This window comes from Myxocyprinus asiaticus, chromosome 18 (assembly GCF_019703515.2).
Source record: "Myxocyprinus asiaticus isolate MX2 ecotype Aquarium Trade chromosome 18, UBuf_Myxa_2, whole genome shotgun sequence".
Lineage (NCBI taxonomy): Eukaryota > Metazoa > Chordata > Actinopteri > Cypriniformes > Catostomidae > Myxocyprinus > Myxocyprinus asiaticus.
This window is the reverse complement of record NC_059361.1, coordinates 7,443,891-7,459,735: the sequence shown is the minus strand read 5'-3', so window position 1 is coordinate 7,459,735 and position 15,845 is coordinate 7,443,891. Positions and strand designations below refer to the sequence as shown.

Below are 15,845 nucleotides of genomic sequence, written 5' to 3'. Positions count from 1 at the left end.
AAGTCTTATACAATCAGGCCATGAACACACTGAATAAGGGAATTAGAGTGGCTAAAAGAAGATACTCTGAGAAGCTGAAAAAAATTTTCAGCTAATGACCCTGCATCAGTGTGGAGTGGCATGAAACAACTTACGAATTACAGGACTCCTACCCCCAACCCTGTGGTGGACCAACAACTGGCTGACGACCTGAATGTGTTCTACTGTAGATTTGAAAGGCCCAATCTCACACCCCACACCCGCTCTGACCTTCACACAAACACCAACACCTCCTGCCACCACCCTCCTGCTACTCAACATGCACTTAAGATCTGTGAAGATGATGTGAGCCGCGTCTTTCAAAAACAAAGGATAAGGAAAGCACAGGGCCCAGATTGCATTTCACCTGCATGTCTTAGATCCTGTGCAACCAGCTGTCCCCCATCTTCACACAGATCTTCAATAGATCACTGGAGCAGTGTGAAGTCCCATGCTGCTTCAAATGTTCCACTATCATCCCCATCCCAAAGAAACCAAAAATCACAGGACTTAATGACTACAGACCTGTCGCTCTGATGTCTGTGGTCATGAAGTCATTTGAGAGACTGGTGTTGGCCGACCTGAAGGACATCACTGGACCCTTTCTAGATCCCCTTCAATTTGCTTATCGAGCAAACAAGTCTGTGGATGATGCAGTCAACATGGGATTGCATCATATCCTGCAACATCTGGACAGACCAGGGACATATGCAAGGATCCTTTTTGTGGACTTCAGTTCGGCTTTCAACACCATCATCCCAGCTATTCTCCGGACTAAATTACACCAACTCTCTGTTCCCACGTCTATCTGTCAGTGGATTACCAGCTTTCTGACAGACAGGCAGCAGCTTGTGAGACAGGGGAAATTCACTTCCAGCACCTGTACAATCAGCACTGGTGCCCCCCAGGGATGTGTGCTCTCCCCACTAATCTTCTCCCTCTACACCAACGACTGCATCGTCAAGGACCCCTCTGTCAAGCTCCTGAAGTTTGCAGATGACACCACTGTCATTGGCCTCATCTAGGGCTGCACCTAATGATTCCTTTTTTATCGATTAATCTAACGATTCTTTTTACAATTAGTCGATTAATCTAACGACTAATTTGCCGATTATTCTAAAGATTCTTATAATTACTACTTGATTAATATAACAATTAATTAACCCAAAATAAATATAAAAAACTTGTCATTAATATTTCAATATTTTATTAAATCATCTTCTCTTAAACACAAACAAATGTACAAGAAACAAAGTGTGCACTGCAGGGCATTATTCTGCAACAAAAAACAGTGTTACTATGAATGCAAACTTTAATACAGTGAAAAAGACACTCTATTAGCATAACATATATATATAAAAATATATTATATTATATATAAATAAAAAATTCCAACATTCTTTTGAATGTCCATGTACTAAAATAAATATTTGATGCCATGAGTGTACCTTCATTAACTATTACTATTATTTTGAATGGCCATGGAAAATGAAGCAATGTGATAACAATTTTACCTGGTCGCAAAAAGTAGTCCGTTAATTTACCTGATGAACTTTCACCTTTTGCTGACCCTTTATGCTTCGCAGAGCTAATGTGTGCTTCTAAATCACTTGCACCTTTATTAGCAACTGACACATAAGTGCCAGCTTAACATGTCATACATTCTGCTTCCCACGGATCTCGACCTGGATGAAAGCATGGGAATTTTTTGGCAAATCTTCAGTAAATTTGCACTTTCATTTGGGCATTGTTTCACTGTTGCTGTCATTTGCTGCTGCTGCTGTCAAGCAACTGTTTGATGGCGAACACAACAGTGCTTTGCGTGTTCACGGAGAGATTGACAGGCAGGAATTTGGCCAATAGTTGCTGCAAGCCTCTTATAATTGACCAATTGGTGTGTGTGAAGGCGGGACTTACAAAGAGGGGTTAAAGCAATGCAAATATGCGCGCACACACAATGAAGTATTAGACCAGATGCACATCACAATGCAACTAAAGCTGAATCCCAGACATTTTTGCAAATTTAGAAATCCCGGCCGGACGCTTTTTTAAGGTCTGAAAAAGAGGATGTATGGTCACCCTACGTTAGCAGCAGTGCAGAAATTACTTTTAACATGGGGGCGATGAGGAAACATTTAGAAAATCAATTTTAAGTGACTACTACTAACAGAAACAGATGTTGTAATACTAATACGTCATGCTTGGGTGGGAACAAAAAGTAAACAGGACTTACGGTGCTGCCTTGCTGCCGTCTTGACAAAGCGCTCCGAGATGCTTTCGCTTCAAGTGTTCGTTCATGGCGGTTGTACTGCTGTGATAAGCCATTTCCAATTTGCTTAGCTTACACAGCACCACATTGTTGGGTCTCTGGCTAAAATACTCCCACGCTTTAGATGACCATTTTAGCTGCAGCTTGTTCTTCGGGGGAATCCATACTTAAACCGGGCGCTGCCATTTTAATTACTCCATTGTGACGCGCCGACGCATGTTCAATGCAAATCAACGTATTTCTGTAATCGACGACGTCGATTACGTCGATGAATCCTCCCAGCCCTAGCCTCATCCGAGATGATGATGAGTCTGCATACAGAAGGGAGGTTAAACAGCTGGCTGTCTGGTGCAGTCAAAACAACCATGAGCTGAACACGCTCAAAACTGTGGAAATGATTGTGGACTTTAGGAGGAACCCCCAAACACTGTCCCTCCTCACCATTCTAAACAGCACTGTGGCAGCAGTGGAGTCATTCAGATTCCTGGGCACTACCATCTCACAGAACCTGAAGTGGGAGACTCACATTGACTCCACTGCGAAAAAGGCCCAGTAGAGGTTGTACTTCCTTCGCCAGTTGAGGAAGTTCAACCTGCCACAGGCGCTGCTGATACAGTTCTACTCAGCGGTCATTGAGTCTGTCCTCTGCACTTCAATAACTGTCTGGTTTGGTTCAGCTACGACATCAGACATCATAAGACTACAAAGGACAGTTCGGACTGCTGAGAGGATTATTGGTTGCCCAATAATCAGCTTTCTGTGAGGCGCAGACTGAAAATTAAGTCATTATACACAGATAATGTAGTAAATGGTGACAATTTTAATTTTTGGGTGAATTATTTCTTTAATCACATTGAACCAACACTAACATGTTTTTTTTACTTTACAGAAATTCCTGAATGAAAATCCTCAAATGTTTTTTTCCTCCACAAACTGCCATGTACAGTGTGTGCTGCTTCCCTTTGGAAAACTACCCATAATTCTATCACAACAGAAACATTCACACAGGGGTCACAACCCCCCGGAACATCAGAGGGCTGGTGTGTCAGATGATCATGGTGACCTGGGCTCAACTTCCTCTAAAATGAAACGTGTCATCAGGAATATAATTCTATAACACTGAAAAACATGGACAGGATCTCCACCACTGAAAGTATGACATATTTCTAAACGAAACCAAATATTCAGTAAGACTTGATTGTATACATAGGGATTTGGTTGGATTGTGAAAAGTGGAAAGAGGCTGTGAAATTGTTGGTTAATATTACTATAAGATTATATTTTTACATTTTCACATTTCAAGAAAATGTTAGTGGTGCTTGCCCATGCAAAACTCATAACGGTTTGTTGCCAGGGATTTTCTATGCAGTTGTTAAGGTGTTCTAGGTGGTTGCTGGGGCATTGCTGAGTGTTTGCTAGGAGTCTGCTTACTAGCCCCAAGAGCCCACCCACAAGTCTCTATTAACCCTTTTCCACCGACATGGTTCGGGTACTTGTTCCTGGGCCGGTGCGAATTCTCGAACTGTTCCGTGCGTTCCCACCACAGAAAAGGCTGTTCTGGAGCAGAAAAACTGGTTACGCAATGGCCCCAAAAGTTTGCTGGTCTCTATGCAGGAACCGATTACGTCAGGGGGCGGAGGGCGTGATAATGTTTCGTCACCAGGTAAAGTTTTCCAAAAAAACAACACTAGCTACCGTCTGTAGAAAGGAGTACTTTATTACTCTATTAGAACAATAAAAAAAAATAAAAAAAACACAAAAATGTCAGACATCAAAAGCTTTTGGGAAACACGGATGCAACGAGCACTCTACTTGTGAAATCATTTTCAACGGAGAACTGAGATAAATAGAGAGATCGCAAAGGAAAAAAACGAGGAGATACTGCAAGAAATGATGCACGCCAGTGTTTGGTGTCTTCTGCAGCTTATCTCAGTAAGTTATTAGATTTGTCAACTTTGTTAGCTTTCCGTACACTCTTCTCATCGTATTTTATGCATTGTTTTGTTCAGTATGGGGATTTTTGACCGGCTAGTCACTTAGTAAGGGCCATCTGTTAAGTAAACCGGTGGGATTCTCAATCATAATCAGTAAATAATTAGTATCAGTAAACATAATATTATAATCTCTGACAAAAATCCAAATATAACCATCTGCTACACCAATTTTAATAATGATTCCATTGTTACAGTTTATAGTACTTGACGCAATTTCGGTGGAAAAGGGCTAAATGATATTCTGGTCTGTTCTTCCTTCAGATATGAAAAATATGAGATTTATTTATTTTTTTCCCATTTTTTCATCTGCCAGACAAAACTTATTTTGATCACTTAGAAAAGTAATAGAACACCTGTCCTCAAAAAGCTGCATAATTTGAGTTATCATTAATATCTGTAGCAAAATAAATTAATTGCAAAGACAAAAAAAATTCTCTTTAAAATAAAATAAAAAGGTCATGAGCATTTATTATTGACTATTATTGGGGCCTGGGTAGCTCAGTGGTAAAACACGCTGGCTACCACCCCTGGAGTTCGCTAGCTAGTTCGAATCCCAGGGCGTGCTAAGTGACTCCAGCCAGATCTCCTAAGCAACCAAATTGGCCCCGTTGCTAGGCAGGGTAGAGTCACATGGGGTAAACTCCTTGTGGTCCCTATAATGTAGTTCGTTCTCGGTGGGGTGTGTGGTGAGTTGAGCGTGGATGGCGTGAAGCCTCCACACGTGCTATGTCTCTGTGCGGGTTGATGGTCTCAGACATGGAGGCAACTGGGATTTGTCCTCCGCCACCTGGACTGAGGCAAATCACTACATGACCAGGAGGACTTAAAAGCACATTGGGAATTGGGCATTCCAAATTGGGAGAAAAATAATTTTAAAAAAAATAATTATTGACTATTATTGACTTCAAATGGGACAGTTAACCCAAAACTGACACAATTAATAGTAAATTGATGCAGTATAAAATTGGCATACATAAATTTCCAAGAGGTACATGCTCGACTCGACAGCATATCTTAGCACAGAAACTGATTGTGTGGAGCTTATTCATTGCACGCAATGAATGTTACGGGTATAATAAACATGGGAGTGGATTTACTGTATGGAGAATGGAGGTTTCACTGTCAAGCAGTGAGCCAGGTGTGGGAGAGATAAGGGCAAGTTGCTGCATTTTTTCACATCGCCCAAAAATGCTCGCTCACTCACTTCCACATTCTTCTTTTTTTGGCAATTCGCATTCTTTGTGAGTATCACTACCTATTAGTTGGGCTGGTCAAAGGTGGAGATTTATAGTAAAAAAGGACTTGAATATTGATCTGTTTCTCACCCACACCTATCATGTGTTGTGCAGAAGAAAGTCAGTCATACATCTGGGATGGCATGAGGGTGAGTAAATGAATTTTCATTTCTGGGTGAACTATCCGTTTAAAGTCATACATATTTGGAAGAACATGAGGGTGAGTAAATGATGACACAGTTTGCATTTATGGTTGAACTATCCCTTTAACCCTGTAAGCTTTTTAAAAGACTGAAAAGGACATGTAAATCTGGAGACATCTTAAAGACATCCAGACATTTCATTAAAACACACTGACTCATGTGAGTCTAACTGAACATACAGATGCAAATTATGTCTGGTTAGAGAGGACAGCACAGACATGACTGTGTCCCCTCTAAGACGACCATCCAAATGCAGGCAGACAGCAAACACATGCCCTCACTCTGACTGAGCCTTTAATCCCACTAAAGACACTGAGCAGCAGCTACAGCAAAACAGCATCAAAGCCCTGACAAGTCATACAAACACACAACACACTCGTCTGGTTTGTGTTTGTATGTGCTCTGTCTCATGCCTGGCACTTTGTTTCCAAACAGTCTCCGGAACAGAGCGCCAAAGTCCCTTTGCTGCAGCTCATCAAACATATTAGTAACCACAACAACTTCCTGTTACTGTTCCTCAGCTTCCTGTCTGCACAGGATCACTTGACACTGGCACTGATAAAGGAGCAGAGACTCTTAAAACGCACACACAAACACATAAACCAACTGTCCCTCCCTTACTAAACAACATACATACCCCAGAGGAAAATCATATTCCTCTTGAGGTTTTTCTTATATAACTGTGAGACTCAACAGAGTTCTTCTTGAGTTATGTTTAAGTTTAAGTGTCAACTCAAGGATGTTTCTCCAATAATTCCTTCATAATAAACAATTGAGACAATTGTTGACATACAGTAAGAGTATAGAGCGATAAAATTAATGCGAATAGCATAACTCAGATCATTTGTCTGGGGAGAGTATGATGAGAAATGCCTGAGTTCATTTTGAGCTCTCTGACATTAGATTACAGACTTTGTATTTTGGCAAATCCGAGCACAGCTTGAGACGTTGTGTTAAGATCTCTTCTGAAACTCTAGAGACACATGTGAGATTACCTGGGTCTTGAGAAAAAGTTTTTTTTTGTTGTTGTTGTTGTTGCATAATCTGAGGTAAAGAAGCACAATTTACCATTGATACCATTGTTGTCAGATTTTACTGCTGATTTTAAATATGTTCTTTGATCATAATCTTTAACAACAGTTTTGTCTTTCCCCATTCAAGCAGATGGGAGCTGCTCTTTCATGACTGGAAATAGCTTCACAGGAGCATTCCAAAGATGGCCGCCAGTGGACTGACTTGCTAGAAAGACTTTGTTTAGACCTCTCCGGAGTGCTGGCCCAGTAGACTTCCACTGAAAGATCCTTACTGTACTGCCATTTTTGCTTTTATTTAAAAAAGAAAAACTGAGACAAGTTATTAAACTGAGACTGTGGTAATTGACATATGCTGTCGACAGAACTTAAAGGTATTGAACTTGTTCTTGGTTCAATACAAATTCAGATCAATTGACAGCATTTGTAGCATAACGTTGATTTACACAGAAAAAAAATTCGACTAATTAACTACGGAACAGTAATGTACTTACAATAAAAGTGAATGGGGCCAGTCCATACATATTAAAATGCACTTTTTCAAAAGTATACCCACAGTACGTAAACAATGTACGTGTTAATTTGATTTTACTGTGATAAAATTGCTTACTAACCTCATCTGTTTAAAGTTATATCCAATATTACAACTTTCTTGCCATGACAATGTAATGCTGATAAACCCTGTAATTGATTTTTTTACACTAAAATCATGTAGAACAGAGATTTTATCACACTAAAACCATGTTAACCTGTAGGATATAATGTTTTCATCTTGTGGCTATACATTTGAACAGTATGTATTTTATTATTTATGGACTGGCCCCATTCAATTCCAATATAAATGCCTTACAGTAACCATCATTTATGCTCTTTTTGTTTTAAATAATCTAGGGATGAGATGAAATTATTTTATGTGGTAAATCAACATTATGCTACATATGCTGAACTTGACATTATTTTACCTCAGCTCTTTTACTTGTCTTTTCTTGTACAGCTGAGCACAATATGTTCACCGTCCTCTACAAACGGTTCACAATACCACACTATTTATTGAGACATCTTCACAGGTTTCTCACAAAGAACTCGATCTGAGGGCGTTTTCCCCCCACAGCCTGTCGTCCACATGTGTTTCCCCTCATTTTTCTTTTTTGTGGGGTGCGTGCACTGTTCCCGACCGTCACAACCTCAGGGTATACCAAGCTATCCCATCTCTCACAGACACACTCTCTTAATGCACACAAAACACACACACAAACACACTCACACGCGCACACACAGCACAGCCCCTGTAATAAACACCCTGTGTTTATTGTCTGAACCAGTCTCTAAGCCTCAATATTCATTAACCCACCACAGTTAGACATCCACCCTTTCTCACTCTAAAGAACAAGTAGTAACTTAAGATAATTACCACAGCCTCAACTTTTATGTAATAAATGTCATTACAGTGGTTAGTGATAAAACGATTACCCAAATGACAGAGATTGCTTCCAAATATACATATGGAAAGGTTTAAGCCATCAAAATGTGTGTTGACTGTTAAAGAACTTTAAAGCAAATGCAATCGAAATGTATTTGGACACTTAAAAAGTAAGTCATTGAATTATGTAACAAAATATCAAAGCAAGTGGAATTTATATGAAAAGAAAGGTTTTTTGTTTTTGTAAGTCATAAGAGTTTGGAATTACATAAAGGTGAGTAAAGCACTACGTATGTGTATGTGTGTATGTATATATGTATGTATGTGTGTGTACGTATGTGAATAATATTTTTTTATTATTATCTATGTCTTGCTGCTGTTTTTGTATTGTTGTACACTGGAAGTTCCTGTCACCAAGACAAATTCCTTGTATGTGTAAGCATACTTGGCAATAAAGCTGATTCTGATTCTGTAAATGATGACAGAATTGTCATTTTTAGATGAACTATTACATTACAGTAGCTCTGAGGATAGAACTGGCATCATTTGCTTGCACTTGCTTTGATTTTTTTGTCATCTAATGCAACATTCGAACATTTTAAAATGTGACTTAAGTTTCCAACATACGTTGTGGGGCCACTAAAATGGCATAGGCTGTAGAAAAAGGCATTATACAGTACAAAAAGGAGAAAAAAAACATTCAAGAAAACATCAAGCGGAGCTACACAAATATCATAAAGCAGGCATTAGTCTCTGGAAAGGTGCCTGCAGCTAACAGCTTAAGAGGAGGGACATTCAGCTCTATTTACGCTTTGTGTTTTCGTATCTAACACATGAATGTTCAAATAAAAAGTGTGTGTGTAGGTTTGGCTAAACTTGTGAGGGTCCAATTTTTGAAAATTTCCTTACTATTATAGTGAAATATGACAAAAACTGACTAGTGAGGACAATCTCAGCAGTCCTCACTTGTTAAGAAAGCTCACATATCAGCCGAATCATGTTTTTCTTCAAATCTACTGATATTACCAGGTTTGTGTGAGGGTTAGATTTAGGGTTAGAGCATAACACATATCATTAGCTCCACATAAAAATCATTGGGTCAATGAGATATCCTCACTACTATAATCAAACAAACATGTGTCTGTGTATGTTTGACAGAGTCTCAAAGCCGACCGCTGTTAACGATGGACTCAAATTAGACTGAATAATCCACGCTGAATGACAAGGCCATGCAAACATTTTCCCCACTGTGCGTTTCATAATGACCCTCAAAAGAAAAAAGAAAATGCTAAAAAAAAAAAAAAAAAAAAGGAAAAAACAGGAATTTGGGTGCTGTTTAGGCCAACAGACTGTCACTCAAACAAACTCATCCGCACCCTTTATATAATCCGGCAATATCAGGCCACTCCAAACACGGCCCTAACTGGACCACAATACTGAAAGAACAAGCTGGCATGGACAAAATCTCAGGAAAATACAGCACCATAAAAGGTTGCCTGAGGGAAACTATGAACAAGTTCAGTGTCTGAGACAGACCAACCATGCTACAGAGGGCTTACCAAAGCCATACAGAGAACAAATTCATCACTGAGAGAATGTGGGTCTTTGCAAAACATCACAGGCCCTGGAGATGTAACACCAAGAACAACATGCTGAAATATGAAATATTTGAAAGGTATTTCTCTTAAAGGTCAGTTTGGTAATAGCAGCCTTTTTGAAATGTTAATTCTATAGTTCTATATAACGAATAGGCCACTGTATAAATACACAAGGAGATAAAGCATTCCCTTCAAAATATGCCACTAAAGAATGCCATAACATTGCGACTTTTCATTGAGGAAAGTAAACAATGTAACATATGCAAGAGAGACACACATACACCAACAAATTATCCAGGCACATGACATAAAGAAAGGTAGTGAAAAGACAGACAACATTGAAGTTTTGAAGGAGAACCTGTTGGGAGTAAAATAAATGTATTTTTGAAAAGCATCGTTCGGTTCTGTTCATTCCATCACATTCAGACAAAAATAAAATCCAGGAGCTCTAAATTAAGCCACACTAGAAGGTAACATGTCAAATGCTTTTCAAATAGAGACACATGATTTTGCAACCACACAAGATGAAGCCTTTGAAACTCTCATCCAAGTTCGCTTCAGTGATGTATCGGTTTTACCATAAATCTATCTCAGTCCAGCACACAAGCACGGAGGTCTCATACAATAATAACAAACTATGCAAAAACAATTTTTACAACTCTCAACTTTACAAGCAAACAAAGTTAAAGGGATAGTTCACCCAAATATTAAATCCCTAAAACTATACCTTGAACTTGGTTTGCTTGAAAGTTAAGAGACCTCAAAAAGTTGACCAAATCACTTACAAATCAACAAGCTGTGCCAAAGATTCAAACACACAAATAAATACCCAAAACAGAGAAGTAGATAATGTAAGGTATTACTCACCACTCTTGGTTTGGCCTTCAGAGGGGCAGTGGTGAGCTCCTCGCTGGACTTCCTCTCTAGTTGTGGCTCAGCAGTGGCAGTAGGCACTGAAGGTGTTGACCTTCTGCCCTCTGGTGCGACCCCACCAGGGGCTGTAGGGGTCTCCGCCAGGCCCTCCGGAGGTTTCAGAGCCAAGATGTATTGCTCAGTGACGTCCTGTAATGATGGAGCATCCTCCCCCTGGACTATTTTGAGGGGTGGTGGAGACTCAGGGACATGACCAGACCTCTGAAGGTCCTGGGAGATGTGGGCATTTGAAGGAACGATTGGCACAAATGTGGCAGGTTCACTGGCATGACGCACATGCTTGGACCTGGCCTTTGGGGGTGAAATATTAGGGAGGATGGATGTGGAGTCTGGGTGGTCCTCAGAAGATGGCTCCTCAACTTGTTCCTCTAAGTGATCCCCTTCATCACAAGACACCTGGTGAGTAAAGCGGTTTGTGCGTTTCTTGGAGGTTCTGCGACTCATGCAAGGAGACAAAACCTGAGCTAGCTTTGGGTCAAAGGGAAAGGAGGGCTCGTCCTCCGCTTTTGTTTCTCCATTATGACCAAAATGGGAGGGCAAAACATGCTCAGACTGGGAACGAGGCCTCCTGTTGGTACAATAAATCTGTCGTTTTTCGTTGTTTAGCGCCCACAGCTCATCTCTTTGCTCCGATAAGATGGGCTCACTACTAGAAGGTGGTATGGATTGTTCTAATTCGCTTATTGGCTCACTGTGATGCCTCTGAAATTCTAGGACTGTTTCTGCCAGTTCCCCTCGTCTACTGGGGTCACTAAAGCTCTTTTTCTTCACGGCCTTGCTATTCACTTTCTCGTCGATGAGATTGTCCATCGCACCTGGTTCGCACACAATGCTCTGAATCACAGTGCTGTAATCTCGCAGACTCTCACTACACAGAGAGAGGTCACTTGCAGCACTGCCTGTATACTCAGACAGATCTGCTGCTGAGGAGTCCACACCACAACCCACTTTGGAGTTTAAAGACAGTGAACCAAGCAAGTTGCTATCCATAGAGAAGCTCTTTCCGCTGTCTTCTGCAATCGAACAACTTCTGTGAGGCATGGGATCACTCAACGAGCGGTATGCAGACTCACCGTTTGACTCTCCATTACTACCATTGCTGGATTCTGAGCCGTAGTTGCCTGCTGAGGAGAATTTCCTTCGCCTGCGAATAGTGCTGGGAGTAGACGGAGCCTCTAAAGCCCCCTGGTTTACATTTTTACTGCTGCTTATGTCTCCTCCTATGGCTACTCCCTCATACTCTGTCCTAACTGAAGGAATCTGAGATGAAAGAGATTCCTCTAGTGTTGTATCAGGCAAAAGCTCCTCATACAACCCTGACTGATTCCAAACATTGAGGGTTTGACTTAACAGATCTTTACCACAGGATAGCCCCCCATACAACCCCACCTCTGGCTCTGTGACAATTCCTTCATCTGTCAGGCTAGATTCATGACCAGAGAGCTCATCCACTGACTTATCGCAGAACACATTCTCCTCTGAATTTCCCTTCTGTAAACATTTTCCACTTTCTCTGTCAGTTTCTCCTTCCTTACACACTGTAAAAACAGTATGTTCAAGCCTCCTCTCTTGATTTGCCTTATCTTCTAATTCAGTGTCTTGTTTAGCCTCATCTTTTTTTATCTTGAAACTATCTTCCTCATAATCATCGTCATCCTTAATTTCACCCATTTGACAGATATCCCTTATTACCTGTCTCGCTTCCTGCACATAGCGGTCTTGCAGAGGGGCTGGCATTGGCTCGTCGTAACCGCAGGCACTCCTACAGTCATCACTCTCCACTTCCCGGTCAGGAACTACCACCTGCTCTCCACTTCCTTCACAGTCTAGCTGCTGCTCTGAGGAACTCCTCAAACCTGGCCCACTTCCATAATATCGCTGCACTACTGGCTTCTCAGAGTATGTGAATGACTTTGCCCTCCTCAAAGTAGCAGTGAGGTCTTTCAGGGAGGGCCGTCCAGGGTGCGGCCGATGTGCCCTGGAGCCCATCCTGTATACCGATGTGCCCTGACTGCCCTGAAACTCAGAGCTTGGACTGTCTTCAATGTCTTGCCCTTTCTTCCTCATTCTCAACTCTGACAGATCTGTCTTAAGGTAGCTAAGAAGCGATAGCGTTTCTGAGGCAATGTCAGGGTTTGACATAGAGATCCGGTTCTTGTCTTTCTCATCATTTAAAGAATGGGGGAATACCCTGTTTTCTAAAGTGCCAGTTTTACAGTTGACTGGATTCAAGCTGGGTGCCAGTCTAGAATTAACTTGAACTGGGGCACGGGAAAAATTATCTCCATGGCCAAAACTGGGTGAGCGGTACATGGTGGTATTCCTATGGTAGGTTTTACTCAGAACAGCTGATGAGTCCCCACCAGTGGTGTGGGTGTTGGCTGGCTGGTCCTCTTCTTTTAACGTCTCTGTGCTAGAATACCTGCTACTACTCCTTGACCCCAATGGACTGGCTATAAATGACGGTATGGTGACCTTTGACACCCGCGACACCTGTGGAACAGGGCTGCCTGCAGCTGGCCCCTCAAAAGTTCTATGAAAGTGGCTAAAGGTGTCCTTAGATACATGTGAACATGTAGATTGGTTATCTCGTGTCCAAGACAGGCCTGTAAAACATCCTCTAGATCTGAAGCCCTCACTCCTGCGGCTCACAGGCTGAGAATCAGAGGAGCTTTCTAAGTGCTCCATCATTACAGGCTGGTTGTCGCTGTCGTCTGAATCCTCATTATCTCGGCTGCAACTGCTCTTCTTCTTCTTCCTTAGTGAGCGACGTCTCACGTCCCTGTTGTGATGAGCTAACGATGCAGGGCTGTCCTCCTCACTGCCTGAAGACTGTTCCCTTAACTTAGCCCTGTAAGCATGCTTGTTTTGAGGGAAGTGCGTGGTGATTCCGTCGCTAGTGAGAATTGTGTTAGCTTCTGTCCATCTGCTCGACTCCTCGTTCTCTTCTCCAGAGCTCAGTCTTTCCTGAGCTCCGGCTATTTCCACGGAGGGGCCTGTCTGTGGTTTGGAGGAGTTATGCGAGGAATGCAAGCTATCTGGTGGCTGTGGCTGCTCTGCCCTCTTTCTGTGCTCCTGCAGCTGCCAGTGGTGAGCAAATGAGTGAGACCTGAGGGGCAAAGCGCTCGCTCTGCTGCGGGGTGTTGGTTCTGGGGGAGAACGCTGCTGAAGATCAATGCTAATGGGGCTTTGGGTTCCACTATTATTTGTGGGGAGGTCACAATTCAAACAGCTTGTGCCGCTGCTAAACTCACAGGAATAATCAGCACTTAAATGGTGGTATCTATTGCAATTTGGAGCCAAACAGTCTACATACAGTGTACTGTTGTCATGATCTGAGCTGTTTGTATCTTGCCAGGGACCTGTTGGCAGGTGTGAGGGCTGTGTGACACTTTTATCTGAGCTCAAGGTGCTGTCTTTAGCATCAAATGAATGCTGGAGGTGGTGACAAGCAGATTTCAAGTCATCAGCATCTGAAGTTGACCTATGTTGCTTTCTACTTCCATCCCCAAATAGTTCTCTAATCTTAGTAACGCTTGGCCAGTTAGCATCAACATGAATGGTCTCTCCATAAGAAGGGTGATAACTACGATGAGATTGGCATGTTGGGCTCCCTAAGAAAAAAGCATTGTGTTCAGAATTTTAATTGTGCATATTTGGGTAACACTTTACAATAAGGTTGTATTTGTTAACATAAGTGAACTACATGAATCACTAACAATGATCAATACTTTTACAGCACTTATTAATCTTAATTAATGATAATTTCAACATATACTAACACAATTTAAAATGAAGTTAAATGCATTATGAACTAACATGAACAATTGTATTTTCATAAATTAACATAATACCTAATGCATTTACTACAGTTAGCAAAGAACCTTATTGTAAAGTGTTTCCTATAATAGTTTAAATTAGCAAAATGAGACACAGTGGTTTATTCGAAGAAAAAAAAGGTATCTTGCCTGCTCTGGTGCAGCCCAAAGTCTTGAGAATTGTACGTTTTTCTCCTCTGTCCGAATCTGAGCCTGACACAGACTCTTGAGTTGGACAATATCTGTTACTATGCTTGAGTTTCTCTGACGTGGGCTCCAAAAACTCCTTGGATAAGCAGCCACTGTCATGCGAAGACGATTCGTCGGCACTTTTAACTAGTGAAGTTGTGTTTTGAACGCTTCCAGTGTTGCCTGAGGAGCTCAAACAAAACTTCTCGGAGAGCTTGCGTACAGAGGGAGATATTCCATGACAGGCTTTCTTGAGGTCTGCGGTCGAGAGGCTGGCCGCGGAGATTTTGGAAACTTTTCTAGATACAGTAACAGTGAGCGTCGCCTCTGCAGCGTCTGGGGGAAGGGCACCGCACCTCTCCAAATCCTCTCCAAATGATCTGCGCTTCTTTGCGCTCCAGCTTTCCAACTTTTTGAAAGATACGCTCCTGTAAACAGACGCTTTTCTCTCCATCTGCCTTTCAGCCATTGCTCTGCCTGTCCTCCCACTTTTCTCAGTTCATTGATGGATAGTCCACACTTTTCCTACTTCTTCCTTAGTTGCTTATACCCCCCCTGAAAACAAGTTACAATGCCTCCATTGAACCACAGAAGTTGCTTGTCAGCGTTTTCCGGTGAGGAGGACAAAAAGCTTTGTGAAACAACAGATTAGATTGTTTACGAAAACAAATGAATTAAGTTTTGTGTTATATTTCCAGACATTTGCGCATGCGTTCCTCCCTTAATATCCATCCATGCATTTAGAAATACCTCCAAGTTTAAACGAAAAACGTCCAAGTGTTTCAACTCTGCATGCACACGACCAACGTTTGAATAATGTACATTTTCCAAAGTAAATCCCATTTCCATGGCCGACTGTTTCTCTTTAAAAGCATCATTTATTTCCAGCGTTGACCAAGTGCGCGCAATATTGTTTTTATACAATTAGAGGTTTCCGTGACTTGTGGCTTTTACATACACATAGTTTGCTTGGTTTGAGGGCGGGACTAAAGCATGGGGTCAGGGTTAGAGAGAGAGAGAGAGACCCCTGGGGAATATGAGGGGGGATCAAGCTTTTCCTCTTTCTGATGTGAGAGAGCAGACACTACAGATAATATGAGTCAGTTTGTGAGTGCAGAGTGACAAATATTCATTTGC

At 41.6% G+C, this 15,845-nt stretch overlaps 1 protein-coding gene across 2 annotated transcripts in view; it reads right to left on the bottom strand.

Annotated features, from left to right (window-relative positions):
* Positions 1 to 15,496, bottom strand: part of LOC127456023 (rho guanine nucleotide exchange factor 17-like) — a 124,283-nt gene extending 108,787 nt beyond the window's left edge. For both annotated transcript variants that reach the window (XM_051724296.1, XM_051724297.1), the window contains exons 1-2: positions 14,670 to 15,496; positions 10,636 to 14,315 (exon numbers count right to left, since the gene is read on the bottom strand). In XM_051724296.1, coding sequence (XP_051580256.1) covers positions 10,636 to 14,315; positions 14,670 to 15,177 — 4,188 coding nt within the window. In that variant the 5' untranslated portion in view covers positions 15,178 to 15,496. The remainder of the gene's footprint in view (positions 1 to 10,635; positions 14,316 to 14,669) is intronic.
* Positions 15,497 to 15,845: the final 349 nt, after the last annotated feature.